Raw genomic sequence first — 16,933 nt, 5'->3', positions numbered from 1 at the left:
GAAAGCTTAAATTCTGAAGTACAATTGTGCTATACTCAAAAATGAGGCAGAAATGTACATGGCCATATAACCAATTAAAGTAACTCCCCACTTAAAGTTGTCCTGGTTAACGCTGTTTCATTGTTACGTTGCTGATCAATTAGAGAACATGCTCATTTAAAGTTGTGCAGTGCTCCCTTATAATGTTGTTTGGCAGCCGCTTGCTTTGTCCACTGCTTGCAGAAAGAGTAGCCCGTTGGAGCTAGCTGGTGGGAGCTTGGAACCAGGATGGACCGGATGCCCCCCTAAGTTCCCTGTGCAGCAGCCGCCAAGCAGGCATGTCCTCCTGCCCCCCATCTCCATAGAGTCCTAGTTCATCATTTAGCAGTAAGCCATTCCCTGGGAAATATCCCACCCTCTTCCACCCTCTGACTCCACCACCTCAACCAAGCTTCACAATCATCATTGTTGTGTACTGTATTAAACTGTTTGTTTAAAACTTATACAGTGTATATACATATATACAAAATATAGTTTTTTGTCTGGCGAAAAAAATTTCCATGGAACCTAACCCCCCCCATTTTGCATTAATTCTTATGGGGGAATTAGATTCACTTAACATCACTTCGCTTAAAGTAGCATTTTTCAGGAACATAACTACAACGTTAAGTGAGGAGTTACTGTATACTCAGGGCCCCAACTGCAACATTCCTTTCTTCACATACATGTTTGATCAAGCCTGTGAATGGCTTCTCCTTAGTCTAAATATTTTAAAACTTGAGTAAGAAAATACTGGACTTATTGTTTGGTATAATACTGTACTCTTTATACAATTCATGTGACCCCATGAATGCCTTGTACAGTCTCTGCAGGGCAAGGAAAGAAGAGAAGATGACAGGAACCCTGAGGAGTTTAAAAACAGTACAAGGCAGAGAGAACTGGTTACTCCACACATCTCTAAAGCTCTGCAGGGGAGAGGAAGGAAGGAGGAGCTGGAATCTGTAGAGCTCCGAAATTCCACAGGGCAGATGAACCAGGAGGGTGGAGGTGGGGGAGGGCTTAAAGGGGTCAGTTATTCTGCACCATTGCAAAGGTCTCTAGAACAGCATGAACTGGGGTAACTTGCAAAATGTATAAGCTTCTCTGAGCTGTACAGGATAGGGAAATACATAGTCATGGTGGAGTGGGGACCTTGCAGAGCTCCTGAGTTCCATATTGGCCCTATACTCAAAAGAAGGAAATTAACAGACAGATAAATGTGTTACTTTTAGCACAAGCATCTCCTCACCAAAATTTTTTGATCCAAGCCAAAAATTACAACAAGATTATAGGTGTTAAGATTGCTACCTCTCGCTGAAGTGCAAACATATTCACACCAAGGACTGTTCCAGTTTAAGAAAGCCTAAGCATTTAAAAGTCTGGAATGAATAGTTAAAGTAAGGTAGATACGTATTCAAGTATCCTCACAGTTCAGATATTCTCTGAAACAAACATGCATGTGTAAAAATAAAATCACATTGCACATTCCAAAAACAACCTTAATTCAGACTTCCATTATCTACCCACCTAACATTTAACAGGAAATGCTTATTGGAACAACAGTTTTGAGAATATTTGAAATCACTGATTACAGGTCAAAACACCAAACATTCTCCAAGTTTCTTTGACCCCCTTTCTCTTCTTCCTAGGTGATTAGGTAATGTAGTAACTTCATTTAATCAAAAGGGTATACTGAGATCTGTGACCTATTGAGTAGAGCATGATTGGGGAAATATTGTTAAGTATTTTCAGACCTCTCAACACTGGTCTAATTCTGCTCCCATTGAGTTCAACAGATGCTGGTTAGGCCAACACTGAGCACTTCTGAAAAACTTCTGAAAAACCCACCTACAATCTTACCTCATATGGAACGTGAAGTCTCACTTTGAAAGGATAAACAGGAAAAAAGGGCATGGGGAGATACAGGACTATATATTTCCAGGACATATAATTAAGGTGGAAGTAACAGATTTTGTTTTCAACCTCAGAATGGAATAGTGGACGAAGAAAAATAGTTGTGTCTCTGGTCTGACCATGAAGGATGAGACATGATATATCGGAGTCTCTTGGCCAAAACAGGTAGTTGGGACTGGCAAGAGCTTAGTTTCTGGTTTGTATATGGAGGATAATAGGCAAAATGTTGGTTTCTACAGCCAATAATGAGCAGGTGAACTGAAGGATACTGTGGGGTAGGAGGGCAGAGGGAGTATGTGAGTGATTTTAAGGTTTGTAATTTATATGCAAAATATAGATGTGATAAAGGGTAAGTGTCAAAAGGCTTCTGATTAATAGGTTAATGCTGGGTAGAAAAATGGCACAGAATTTACACTGATTAAAAAAAATCACAATGCATATTCTACAAACACATGTACATTTATTTAAGGGACTACAGGAACTGTGAGAACATTTAAATAGTTATCTACCTTGCATTAATGGTTCATTTTCATATATTTTATATGCTATGGAGGTTATTTAAAACTGTAACCCTGTTTTGTAAACATATGTTTCAATTTTAATGTTAAGTAGCAACCCTAACCTTAGGTAACAATTAGTTTCTGTCTCTGTATTACAGTACACAATTTAGGAAAGCTCAAAATATTTTTTGTCTTTTTGAGGCAGAAATTTATTGCTCTGTTTCCGTGCCTCACTGGAGAGACCACTACATATGCCAGCAGGGGAGGTTGCTTCTCCTCTACATGGCTGTACAAAACTAACTTTTCATGCTAAAAAGAGAGTTTTTTTAAAAAGATTTTATTGTCTGGATACCAATGCACAGATTGTATCAACCTACTCTAATCTAATGAAACACTCCCTACCAGACTAGTTAGGGAAGAAAGCAAAGTTCTATTCAGTGTGATGGATTAACATTCATCATTATCATATGAAAATCATGGGAAAGCTAAAACATGTTCTAAGCCTTTTTGTTTGGCTTCATTACCTCCAAGTTTGCGTGCTCTGCCTGCAAACGCTTGCACTCATCTTTCAGCTTCTCTGATTCTCTCTCACGCTCCAAAGTCATCTTGTCCATCAATGTCTGAACTTGGACCAGCTCCTTCTTTAGAACAGAAACATCCTCCACACCAGGTCTTTGCAGCTGAAAGGCAGCATAACAATAATTACTACCTATAAGGATTTCTAATACTGACACATATGTTTTCAGTATCGCTTCATATTCACTCTCTGCAAAAGCTTTCAAATTCATTTCTTAAGATTTCCTGCTGAAACTATTTTAAGTTATTTCCAGACTCTTTATTTTAAGATACACTTTCATTTTTATCTAAACAGAGAATGATATTATTTATCAGTGTTTTTATTATATATATTGCTGTAGCACCCAAAGCACCTAATCAGGCGTGAGGCATTAGGCACTCTGTTCACATTCATAAAGACAGAGTCCCTGCCCTGAAGAGCTTACAATACAAAAGAACAACAGAACAGATGAGGAGTGGAAGGAAAAGATAAACCTTACAGGCAAAGCAGCCAGGGTGGTAATCCCAGCCATACATCACAGAGACAAGGTGGGTGAGGTAATATCTTTTATTGGCCCAACTTCTGTTGATGAGAGAGACAAGCTTTTGAGCTTACACAGAGCACTCTGTCAGGTTTGGGAAATGTACTCACAATATCACAGCTAAATGGAAGGTGGAACAGATTGTTTAACCTAGTAGTTAACACATATTTCCAGAGATCAGTCAAGGTAAAGTGGGGAAGGAGAGGGAAGTTGCGGGAAGGAAGGGTTAGTGGGTTATAGATTGCTGTAATAAGCCATAAATTCAGTATCTCTATTCAGTCCATGATTTTTTGGAGTCTAGCAAAGTTATGAATTCAGAAATCCACCCCAAAGCACATTGCCAAACTCATCCATTTCATCCTCACCCATAACTATTTTACATTCAGCAAAAAAAAACAGTCCCTTTGCCAAACCATGGGAACAACCATCGCTACTAAGATGGTTCCCCAATATACCAACATCTTCAGAGGCCACCTTGAAGAAGAATTTCTGAACAAATGCACCATAAAACCAATGATATACCTGAGATACATGGATGACATTTTTATCCTCTACACAAATGACCTAAACTCCTCCACAACGTCAACAACCACCACCCATCCACTAAACTCTCTCTAGAACAGTGATTCTCAACCAGAGGTCCGGGGGCCCGAAGCAGGTTTCAGGGGGTCCACCAAGCAGGGCCGGCATTAGACTTGCTGAGACCCAGGGCAGAACAACAGTTGTTGTTGTAGCACAGATGGGCCATGGAGTTTTTATAGCATGTTGGGGGGGCCTCAGAAAGAAAAACACTGAGAACCTCTGCTCTAGAACACTCCCACATTAGCATCAACTTCCAGGGTATCACAACCGGTTTCAACAATGGAAGCCTACAGACAACTATATACAATAAATCCACAGATCACCACACCTATTTTCACAGATCCAGACACACCAAGAAATCTGTTTTCTATAGCTAGGCACTCAGATAGCATAGAATGTGCTCTGAAGAGAAAGTCCAGGATATATACATTTAAAACCACCTTCACCAAGCAAGGACACTCCACCAGAGAAGTAGATAGCATCATGGAATGGGCCATCCAAACACCCTGAGAGAACCTGCTTCAGTACAGAAATAAAACCCCCTCTGACCACACAACTCTACTTTCCACCTACCACACCACACTAAAACCCATACGGGGTATATCATCAAACAACTACAACTCATACTCAATGGGGACAACATCCTGAAATAAACCTTCCTTGAACCTCCTCTTCTGGTCTTCAAACAACCCCGCAACTCCTCTCCAAGCTCATCATCAGACACAAGCTCCCTACAGATCAGGGCCCACCAACTCAAAGTAGCACCAGACATTGTCAGAACAGATGCAAAACTGTAGACATATCTCCATTTCTGCTATAATCAACAAGCCCCACAACACACATTTCAAGGTCCATGAGTCCTACACATGCCTATCACAACATATGGTGTACTTCATCCAGTGCAGTAAATGCCCCAATAACAACTATGTGGGTGAAATGAGACAATCACTATATTCTCGAATGAACTCTCACAGAAAAACGATAAAAGACAAAAACATGGTATCACCCATGGGTGAACACTTTTCACAAAAGCGATCACTCTATATCTGACCTATCTGTCCTCTTCCTCAAAGGAAACTTTCTTTCCTTTTCTTTCTTTCAGAGGCTTGCTTCCGGTAACTCACAGAAGTTACTAGATCGCAGGCCCTGGTTCTCATGGGAGACTTCAATCACCCGGATATCTGCTGGGAAAGCAATACAGTGGTGCACAGACAATCCAGGAAGTTTTTGGAAAGTGTAGGGGACAATTTCCTGGAGCAAGTGCTGAAGGAACCAACTAGGGGCAGAGCTCTTCTTGACCTGCTGCTCACAAACCAGGAAGAATTAGTAGGGGAAGCAAAAGTGGATGGGAACCTGGGAGGCAGTGACCATGAGAGGGTCGAGTTCCGGATCCTGACACAGGGAAGAAAGGAGAGCAGCAGAATACGGACCCTGGACTTCAGAAAAGCAGACTTTGACTCCCTCAGAGAACTGATGGGCAGGATCCCCTGGGAGAATAACGTGAGGGGGAAAGGAGTCCAGGAGAGCTGGCTGTATTTTAAAGAATCCTTATTGAGGTTACAGGGACAAACCATCCTGATGTGTAGAAAGAATAGTAAATATGGCTTGGCTTAAGAGTGAAATCCTTGCTGATCTTTTAAACACAGAAAAGAAGCTAACAAGAAGTGGAAGATTGGACAAATGACAAGGGAAGAGTATAAAAATATTGCTCGGGCATGCAGGAGTGAAATCAGGAAGGCCAAATCACACCGGGAATTGCAGTTGGCAAGAGACGTTAAGAGTAACAAGAAGGGTTTCTTCAGGTATGTTAGTATGTTAGCAACAAGAAGAAAGTCAAGGAAAGTGTGGGCCCCTTACTGAATGGGGGAGGCAACCTAGTGACAGAGGATGTGGAAAAAGCTAATGTACTCAATGCTTTTTTTGCCTCTGTCTTCACGAACAAGGTCAGCTCCCAGACTACTGCACTGGGTAGCACAGCATGGGGAGGAGGTGACCACCCCCTGTGGAGAAAGAAGTGGTTCGGGACTATTTAGAAAAGCTGGAGGAGCAAAAGTCCATGGGGCCGGATGCGCTGCATCCAAGAGTGCAAAAGGAGTTGGCGGATGTGATTGCAGAGCCATTGGCCATTATCTTTGAAAATTCATGGCTATCGGGGGAAGTCCCGGAAGACTGGAAAAAGGCTAATATAGTGACCATATTTTAAAAAGGGAAGAAGGAGGATCCTGGGAACTACGGGCCAGTCAACCTTACCTCAGTCCCTGGAAAAATCATGGAGCAGGTCCTCAAGAAATCAATTCTGAAGCACTTAGAGGAGAGGAAAGCGATCAGGAACAGTCAGCATGGATTCACCAAGGGCAAGGCATGCCTGACTAATCTAATTGCCTTCTGTGACGAGATAACTGGCTCTGTGGATGAGGGGAAAGCAGTGGACATGTTGTTCCTTGACTTTAGCAAAGCTTTTGACACGGTCTCCCACAGTATTCTTGCCAGCAAGTTAAAGAAGTATCGGCTGTATGAATGGACTATAAGGTGGATAGAAAGCTGGCTAGATTTTCGGCCTCAACGGGTAGTGATCAATGGCTCCAAGTCTAGCTGGCAGCCGCTATCAAGTGGAGTGCCCCAAGGGTTGGTCCTGGGGCCGGTTTTGTTCAATATCTTCACAAATGATCTGGAGGATGGTGTGGATTGCACCCTCAGCAAATTTGCAGATGACACTAAACTGGGAGGAGAGGTAGATACGCTGGAGGGTAGGGATAGGATACAGAGGGACCTAGACAAATTAGAGGATTGGGACAAAAGAAATCTGATGAGGTTCAACAAGGACAAGTGCAGAGTCCTGCATTTACGACGGAAGAATCCCATGCACCACTACAGACTAGGGTCCGAATGGCTAGGCAGCAGTTCTGCAGAAAAGGACCTAGGGGTTACAGTGGACAAGAAGCTGGATATGAGTCAACAGTTTGCCCTTGTTGCCAAGGAGGCCAATGGCATTTTGGGATGTATGTGTAGGGGCATTGCCAGCAGATCAAGGGATGTGATCGTTCCCCTCTATTCGACATTGGTGAGGCCTCATCTGGAGTACTGTGTCCAGTTTTGGGCCCCACACTACAAGAAAGATGTGGAAAAATTGGAAAATGTCCAGCGGAGGGCAACAAAAATTATTAGGGGACTGGAACACATGACTTATGAGGAGAGGCTGAGGGAACTGGGATTGTTTAGTCTGCAGAAGAGAAGAATGAGGGGGGATTTGATAGCTGCTTTCAGCTACCTGAAAGGGGGTTCCAAAGAGGATGGATCTAGACTGTTCTCAGTGGTAGCAGATGACAGAATGAGGAGTAATGGTCTCAAGTTGCAGTGGGGAAGGTTTAGGTTGGCTATTAGGAAAAACGTTTTCACTAGGAGGGAGGTGAAACACTGGAATGTGTTACCTAAGGAGGTGGTGGAATCTCCTTCCTTAGAAGTTTTTAAGGTCAGGCTTGACAAAGCCCTGGCTGGGATGATTTAATTGGGGATTGGTCCTGCTTTGAGCAGGGGGTTGGACTAGTTGACCTGCTGAGGTCCCTTCCAACCCTGATATTCTATGATTCTATGATTAAACCTGGACAACACCTTCAAAAGACATGTGTGGGAACTTAAATTCATAGTTTTGCTCGACACTAAAATGATAGTTCGAATAGAGACACTGGATTTACATCTTATTACAACAACCTATAAACCACAAAATCCACCTCCAGCTTCTCCCTCCCCATGACTGGAGAGCTGTTAACAGGTCACTTTACTTCGAATGATCCCTTGAGATATGTGTTAGCTATTTATGTAAACAATCTGTTCCACCTTGTATTTAGCTCTGACACTTTGAATACATTTCCCACACAAGAAGAAGAGCTCTATGTAGCTCAAACCCTGTCTCTCTCACCAACAGATGTTGGTCCAATAAAAGATATTACCTCACCCACCTTGTCTTGCTAATATTCTGGGACCAACACAGCAACACCACCACTGCATGGGTTGTTTACATATTTGTTTTACATGTGTTACCCCAAAAATGTTTTAGGTGAGCTTTTGGAGTGGAAAGTAGCACTTGGAGCTGAAGTGGGTGGGAGGAAGGGACTGTTGGTGTTGGACAGGGAACAGGAAAGAGAATAAAGATGAGACGGGAGTCAGAGAGGAAGGGGAGAAGGAGGGACAGAAGCACAATGGCCGGGAGAGTGAGGTTGGGCAGCTGAAGGATTGCCGTGGCAGGAAGGGGTGGACAGAGGAATGAAGAAAGGCCACTAATCAACAGCAATACAGAAGAGGAAAAGAAAAATCCAGAGTCCAAGTTTCACAGCTGAGTGAGTGAATGAAGATGACAGGAGGCTAGAAGACACCTCCTGGCTACTCTGCTTTTCTTTATATAGAAGAAAGGCTGCTGGGTAGCTTCTTCTGAGACCATGATTGTGAAAAAGGGTTACTAGGAATAACTTTTCTTTAGTATTTTGCCTTTGTGGAGCCACACTATTGGAATACATGTGCCCTGGGCAGCCACGAGCAACAACGGTAACACCAGTGTAGACAAAGTGATGACAGCTGCCAGCCTTTTAACCAGCACATCACCGAGGTCTGAGCAGAGCTGCTCTTATGAATGCAGTTGCCCGGTGGCAGCAACAGTGAAAAACATGAGGGGAAAAAGGCTAATATAGAGACACCCATTAAAGTCAACAACAATGGATCTATTCACATGAGTATATTCTAATCATAGTCAGTAAGGGTTGCAAAATTAGGCCTAAGTAAAACACGTATGAGGATTAATATTTTGTTTATGAAAGTCCTGAAATGAAGGAAGCCACACACAGGCCTCTGAACAGAGCACAAACAAGCATCGTGTCATGCATACCTAACAATAATGCAAATCACTGAATAACCAGAGCAGGCAGAACATACATTCCTTGGCTGGGAAGTTATTGGAAGTTTAGAGCAATGGAATAGATAGTTTAGAAGAGGGGGTTTTCTGAGCCCCTCTTCCTCTCACAAATAAATCACTGTCCAAGTAAACAATGATAGTCTATTTTAATATTATGTTTAGAATGGGCAAATGACTGAAAACCCTCTCCTTCTCATTTGGGAAAGGCATAATCAAAAAATAAATAAATAATAAAAAATGTGGTATGAATTACCAGTTCAGTCTTTAAATCCTCTATTATGGTTCTCTCTTTCTGTAGTTCTTGCATCAGGTTTGTCACTTTCTGCTTTGCACTTTCACGAAGACTCATTTCCTCATCATACTTTGCCTTAATATCTAGTTAAGAAGGAAGTTATGCAAAAGATCATTCATTCAGGTTTTAATTAAAAGAAGAACGGATTGCATAATAATTTTATGTACTTACCTACAATTTCAGTAGCCAGCTGTGCGGCTTTTTGCTCAAACAGGTCTTTCATCTGCTTAATATTAAAATTTTCTACTTGGGTCTCTTCGAGTTGCCGTTCTAATGTTTCTAGCTCAAAAACAGCAGTATTTATTGAAAAAACTAAAATCAGAGGTTATACAGAAACTCGTGTTGATAAAAGAGCATTACAAATGAGTAACTCACCAAAGCTCACTTAACCTTCAATAGGATTGTTCATATGCTTAAAGTTAAACATGTGCTCAAGTGCTTTGCTGGAACAGGACGGTGAGCACAGCATTTTAAGGAATGAGCTCATAATCTAGCTAACCATTGGAAATTAGTTTATCCATTTTGGTCACTTTTTGTACACTGCTAATTTCTGAGCCCTGAGGTGCAGTCAGAAGTTAGTTAATAAGGATCAGCCAGAGATTGTGTGTGTACATAAGAAAGTTATCATTACATGAGTGTCTCATGCAAATATAACATGGAACAAAAAAATTATAAACATGCAGATTTTAAAAAAAAGTGTTTTCTTTGGCAGCAAGCAGGGAAGACTGGCACTGAAATCAACAGAATGAGCATGGACAATTGGTTTAATTCAAATGTCAACACTCTGTCTTCCTCAACACAATGGCTGTTTGGATATTTAAAATGATTAAGAACATGTTCAAAAATCAAAACCATGATCAGAAGTACTTTTATTATCACAATAATTTCACCTCCTTTATCCTAGAAATGATGGAACCAATCAACCTCTTTCTAATGTTTCTTTACTCTAAAAATGAATAAGGCAACCTTACGTGTCCCTATAAACTTATTGAAAAAAATGTAGGCAAGAGAAGACATTACATAATTGTACCATTTTAGCCTTTCAATATAGGAAAAAGTATTTTTCATCCAGTCTGAAGTTTCACTTAACTTAATTTTTCTAACATACAGTACTGTAGTATTTCAATACAATGTAGAAACTTCTCTATTAAAATATTTCTCACCTGTAGATGCAGAAGTTGTCACTCCATCAGGTTTAGATTCCTTAAGAAAAGAAAAAATGAAGAAAAAGTGTGTCACTAGACAGTAAAGGTAACAACAAAAGTTTCAATAGCAGACATTTCCTGAGCATTTGAAAGAATTCCATACTTGAAGCCTCTAGAAAGTTTACAAAAATATAGACTTATGTGCTTCAATGCTGCAAAGCAATTTAGGACAGAAAAGGCCAAGACGACTTTCCATCATCTTATATCACTTAGCTATCATACTGATGCAGAACAGCAAGACTCCAATGCTAACAAGCCTTCTGTTATACTGAAATCTGCCTCTACAGCAATATATGTTGTTATACGCACTATTACATGCAAAAGGAGCAGCAGCAAGAAAGGAAAGAGAGATTTTCCCAAAAGGTTCAAGCAATTCTATACTTTTAATCCTTCACATATAGAGCGAAATTCACCCCTAATTCCTATTTCTGAGGTTTGTATAAATCAGTTCTGAAGTAACTCTTCTATATATGAAAATAAATTAGAGTTCCATTGTTTCAGGAGGGAAGTTTAATAAGGTAAAAGAGGCTACAATTAACTTTGTTTGGTGGATGTTTTTGGAGAAGATTTTGGAGGTTTTTAAGATTATATTGCCATTTTCAGAAATACTTTGGAAGCAATAAAACTACAACTTCTCAAATAGATGCAATAACAATGAAGAGACAGATAACCTGGGCATGGTCTGAATGAGCATACTGTGAGGAAAAATCTGACTGGAAATTAAAGGGCATGTAGTCATGAACAATCATAGCACCTTTAACATCCCTTTAACCTCATTCACAGTTATTTCACTGTATAGACAACCGATTTTTTAAAACACTTCAGGAATCAATTTATGGAACTAACTGAATTGGGCCACGTGCCTTACAACAAGGTATTAATCTTCGATGTCAAAGATGATAATAAACTGCTTGTTGTAAACCTGCTTCAAGAATTTTAAAGCAATTACTTGCTGCTGCTGCACTTTTTCTAATTCTTTCTTCAGCTCTTCTGAGTACCATCTCTCCTCCTAAACAAGGGGGGGCCGGGAAGAGAAAGTGTATTACAAACTCACAATTTAAGCTGCTAGCACAGTTCACAATTTGAAACCATGAACTATATTAAAATAAAATTAATTTCCAACCTTAAGTGAAGCTTGCAAGTCTTGAATTTCTTGTCGGAGTAGCGATATTTCATTGCTGAATAAAGATCCAGGAGTTGAGAAATGAATTAAGTCATTGTTAAATTTTGTTGATTAAACTTCCAGTACATGTAATAGCTCCTATTCAGCTTTATTATTACATAAGCTGGATACAGGACACCTCACATTTGATCAGTGTCTTAATACAGTCTCACATTTTTTATTTTTTTTAATTTAATACAAACTGAACTCCCATACATTATCTCATTTTCAGACTAATCACCAGATTTTAAAAGTGCTTAGTCACCTTAAATATCTTAATAATTTTTAGTCTAATGTATTTGGTCTATTCTCAGAATGAGTAATTGCATTACGGTTTATGGAATTTTCTTTTAACCCTGGTATTGGACCAAAAATAATCCAACTATTTCCATATTGGGGTCTTGGAGACCCCTAATATGTGAAAATTGGAGAGATAACACATGGGATGCATTTCAAACTGACTTTACTTGTAACCAGTGAACTATAAAATTATGAATAAGTTAAAACTTTCTAGATTCAGAAGAAGAAGTTACTCACCTTGTGCAGTAATGACGACTCTTCGAGATGTGTGTTTCTATGGGTGTTCCACTATAGGTGTGCTTGCATCTCTGGGCTGCTGATCAGAGAACTTCAGTAGCAGCGTCCATTAGGCCCACACATGCACTGTCTTTCCTTGTGCTGCACCATGAGGCTAGTCAGTGTGCTAAGCCCCCTTAACTTCCTACTCCCACATGGGACTTAAACCTGGTGTTGAGATGACTGACTAGGCCTCCTTTTGAACCCAGGGCCACCTATTCACTTACATACCTCTCAGTGAAAATGGCCTTCCTGACAGCAATTACTTCAGCCAGGAGAAATAGCGGCTCCAGTGCACCTCCCCCCTACAGGTATTCTTTCAGGACAAGGTTACACTCAGGCCACATCCAAAATGCACTCCTAAGGTAACCTCCCTGTTTCACATGAACTAATTGATTCATCTCCCAACCGATCAACAGCACAGAGCTGCAAGCACACCTGCAGTGGAGCAGCCCTAGGGACATTATTCGAAGAAGAAGCACATTACACAGTACTTGTGTTGCGGTCTAACTGACCCCATGATGAAACACGTTTTTAAAAAAGGAATACACTCCACAGGTATTGGGAGCTAACTGACTCCATGTTTAGACAACAAAAATAGATAGCAACAGCAACAATATAAAAGGCACAAACACAGCAAAGTTGCAATAAATGGCCTACTTCTTTGAACAAATGGAGCTAACAGGTGACATATGTTCTAAAAATAGTAAGTTTTTAAACTTCACACATTTTTTGTGTGTTTTTCTATCTCATTGCCTGGAACAGATGCAACATTTTCCCCATTAGTCTCTGGATCAGTATCCAGGACACTGGACACTACTTCCCTAGAAGCCTTAGGAAAGGCTTGAATGTTCCTTTCATGTACCAGTGCACTAAAAATTTCTGTACCCAGGTCCCTGAGAAACATTCGTCTCTTATTTGAAGATGTATTATGCCACTTGTGATTCAACAAAATCTAAACAACATATGCCTTCAGACATGCAGTGTGCATGTGCAATCCAATAGTGCGTCTTTGCCCCAGCCACAGCATCTGTCAAGCATGGATTTGTCAGAAAATGTATCTGACAATTGTTACTTCCCCAGAAACTCTTCCTAGCAACTGTAGGTGTCCCAGAAAACCAATTTGATGGCATTATCTTCGAAGAAACTCAATTTGCTGGACAACTGTGATGATACATGAGGCAAATGTTATCTGAAGTTTCACAGATCCCCAAGAACCTTTTGGTACTTTTTTTGGGGAGGAGGGGGATGACAAAAAAAAACTGAAACAGTGAAGATACAAACAATGCTGAAAGACTGATATAATCATATCATAACTGCTGCCTCAACATAAAAACCATCTGTGCTGGAATAGTTGCATAATTAAATTCAGGTCTAACTGACCCCAATAACTTTTGAATGACCGCTTTTGCTACACTAAAACCACAATAGAGTATGAAGATAAAACCAATGCTAACAAGCTCTCCTTATCATACTTTGAGAATACCTAAAGGAAAAAAGAGTCAGTGCCTTGCCTATCATGTTTTATTTAATTTTTGTTCATGTATTTGGGGTGCAGGAGACCCCCAAAGACCTTGGAAATGTAGTACTTTCATTTTTCCCACTGACTAACATTGAGGCGGTCTAACTAGGAAGTCCTGGATGATTGGAAAAAGGGAAATATAGTGCCCATATATAGTTTAAAAAAGGGAAAAAAAAGAGAACCCGGGGAACTACAGACCAGTCAGCCTCACTTCAGTCCCCGGCAAAATCATGGATCAGGTCCTCAAAGAATCCATTTTGAAGCACTTGAAGGAGAGGAAGGTGATCAGGAACAGTCAACATGGATTCACCAAGTACAAGTCATGCCTGACCAACCTGATTGCCTTCTATGATGAGACAACTGGCTTTGTGGCTATGGGGAAAGTGGTGGACGTGATATATCTTGACTTTAGCAAAGCTTCTGATACCGTCTCCCACAGTATTCTTGCAAGCAAGTTAAAAAAATATGGATTGGGTTAATGGACTATATGGTGGATAGAAAGCTGGCTAGATTGTCAGGCTCAACGGGTAGTGATCAACGGCTCGATGTCTAGTTGGCAGCCAGTATCAAACAGAGTGCCCCAGAGGTTGGTCCTGGGGCCGGCTTTGTTCAACATCTTTATTAATGATCTGGATGATGGAATTAATTGTACCCTCAGCAAGTTCGCAGATGACACTAAGCTGCAGGGAGAAGTAGACATGATGGAGGGTAGGGATAGGGTTCAGAGTGACCTAGACAAATTGGAGGATTGAGCCAAAAGAAATCTGATGAGGTTCAACAAGGACAAGTGCAGAGTTCTGCACTTACGAAGGAAGAATCCCATCCACTGCTACAGACTAGGGACCGAAAGGCTAGGCAGCAATTCTGCAGAAAAGGACCTGGGGATTACAGTGGATGAGAAGCTGGATATGAGTCAGCAGTGTGCCCTTGTCACCAAGAAGGCCAATCGCATATTGGGCTGTATTAGTAGGAGCATTGCCAGCAGATCGAGGGAAGTGACTATTCCCCTCTATTCGGCACTGGTGAGGCCACACCTGGGAGTATTGCATCCAGTTTTGGTCCCCCCACAACAGAAAGATTGTGGACAAATTGGAGAGAGTCCAGCAGAGGGCAACGAAAATTATTAGGGGGCTGGGCTCTTATGAGGAGAGGCTGAGGGAACTGGGCTTATTTAGTCTGCAGAAGAGAAGAGTGTGGGGGGATTTGATTACCTGAAGGGGGGTTCGAAAGAGGTTGGAGCTAGGCTGTTCTCGGTGGTGGCAGATGACAGAATAAGAAGCAATGGTCTCAAGTTGCAGTGGGAGAGATCTAGGTTGGATATTAGGAAACACTATTTCACTAGGAAGGTGGTGAAGCACTGGAATGGGTTACCTAGGGAGGTGGTGGAATCTCCATCCTTAGAGGTTTTTAAGGCCTGCCTTGACAAAGCCTTGGCTGGGATGATTTAGTTGCTGTTGGTCCTGCTTTGAGCAGGGGATTGGATTAGATGACCTCCTGAGGTCTCTTCCAACCCTAATATTATATGGTTCTAACTGACCCCGTTACCTTTTTGGTGACTTTTTTTTGCTACACAAAAATCACAATAGATAAGATAATAAAACCAATGTGGGAAGATTGACCCCATCCTAATTTGAGCATACTTAACGTATGAAGAAATACAGGTTTGTCATACCAATTTTTATTTAAATTTTTGTGTGCACTGGGGTCAGACAGACCCCAAAACAGTTGAAGGGTTAAATATGCAAATTAACTTGATTTAGTCCTATATTCTGTTTTACTGGATTGTATCAACTAAATAATAGAACTTTAGAATTGCAAGATAGTGTATTAAAATGTTTAGCTGTGTTATAGTCCATGTTATTAAAAGTGCAGGTTAGTTCCCCCTCATTTCCCATATAATGTCAAGGGACAATGCTAGGAGTATGCTACCCTATTTGTTCTAAAATATGCAATTATATAATATTTAACACAAGAAGCAATTCAATGTGCCCAATAGTTATACCAATTTGAGGGCCTGAGTGCGCTGACATTCAAAACCCTGGGGCTTGTAACTCTCAAATTTCACTAAGAAGCCTGATGTTCTAGGTCGCCCAGGAAAACGAAATATGAGGAGGAAATGGTTATTAATCAGTTTGCATAGCACCTTTCTAAAATCTCAATTCATTTTGATGAATTAGAAAGCTATACACATAAGGATCACATCACATCACTGAAACGCAGCCACCCTTAATGTGGAATGAAGCAGCCATATTACTGCCAACACTACATTATTTCTTACTCTTATTATTGGTATGCAGTAAAAATCTGAGGCCCCAGTCACAACGAAAGGATGATACAAAAAACACTACACAACAATTCAGGGTCACTAAATAAAAAAGAAAATCTCTGATAAATATTATTAGTGTCTCACTAGTTATGTCTATATTGTAAGTTATCTATTTAAAGCAATAATGGGATTTAGGTCTTCTCTACACAGGAACGTTTGACCAGTTATACTGACATATTCATACAGATATAGTTATACCACCATAACCACCCGTGTGGACACACTTATTCTGTATAAAAATGGCTTTTTTTAGTTTAGTTTGTGTCATTTGGGAAGAGGTTTAAGCTAAACTGAAAAAGCTCTCTTATACTTGAACAGAAGTGTTCATGCAGAGGGGTTATACTGATATAACTATGTCAGTTTAAATTCACACCTTGGCTTTTACTAAAAAAAATGGCACTTTTCACAATAATGTGCTTTTCCTGGTCCAATTCCAAAATAGTTAGCTATATTTCACCTTTCTAAGCCTTGTCTAAATGGAAATCTTTATTTGGTATAACTTGAGGCATGAAGTTAAACCAATATATTTATACTGTACCAGTATAACTCTCTATGTGGACACTCATTTCAGTAAGAGAGAGTCTTTTTCCTCATTTATGCTTATGTCACTCTGGAAAGAGGTTTATGTTAAACTGAAAAGGCCACTCTTATTCTGCACTAAAAGGGTGTCCACACAAGGAATTATACTGGTATAACTATATCATCTTAAGAACTGGTAAATCTTTCCTGTGTATACAAGCCCTTGTATACAAGAAACTCTTATTTCTTTTTGCTCCCCTTGAGCTACATGACTCCCAGTCCTTCTCCCACTTCTGTCTGCAGCCCCCCTAAATCTG

The 16,933-nt window shown here is 40.5% G+C and overlaps 1 protein-coding gene across 5 annotated transcripts in view; it reads right to left on the bottom strand.

Annotated features, from left to right (window-relative positions):
- Positions 1-16,933, bottom strand: part of EEA1 (early endosome antigen 1) — a 136,442-nt gene that overhangs the window by 80,114 nt on the left and 39,395 nt on the right. For 4 of the 5 annotated variants that reach the window (XR_012156717.1, XM_073327558.1, XM_073327559.1 and 1 more), the window contains 6 exons: positions 11,635-11,689; positions 11,461-11,520; positions 10,470-10,509; positions 9,478-9,618; positions 9,268-9,389; positions 2,957-3,112 (listed from right to left, as the gene is read on the bottom strand). Coding sequence is in view for 4 of the 5 variants with exons in the window: in XM_073327558.1 (XP_073183659.1) it covers positions 2,957-3,112; positions 9,268-9,389; positions 9,478-9,618; positions 10,470-10,509; positions 11,461-11,520; positions 11,635-11,689 (574 nt within the window). In the remaining variant the exon portion in view is untranslated. Of the gene's footprint in view, positions 1-2,956; positions 3,113-9,267; positions 9,390-9,477; positions 9,619-10,469; positions 10,510-11,374; positions 11,440-11,460; positions 11,521-11,634; positions 11,690-16,933 lie in introns of those variants that run through there. The other variant, XM_073327561.1, reaches the window with a different exon arrangement.

Source organism: Lepidochelys kempii, chromosome 1, assembly GCF_965140265.1.
Source record: "Lepidochelys kempii isolate rLepKem1 chromosome 1, rLepKem1.hap2, whole genome shotgun sequence".
In the NCBI taxonomy this organism is placed as follows: Eukaryota; Metazoa; Chordata; order Testudines; family Cheloniidae; genus Lepidochelys; species Lepidochelys kempii.
Note: the sequence above shows the minus strand (reverse complement) of the source record. Positions and strands in the feature narration are given on the sequence as shown.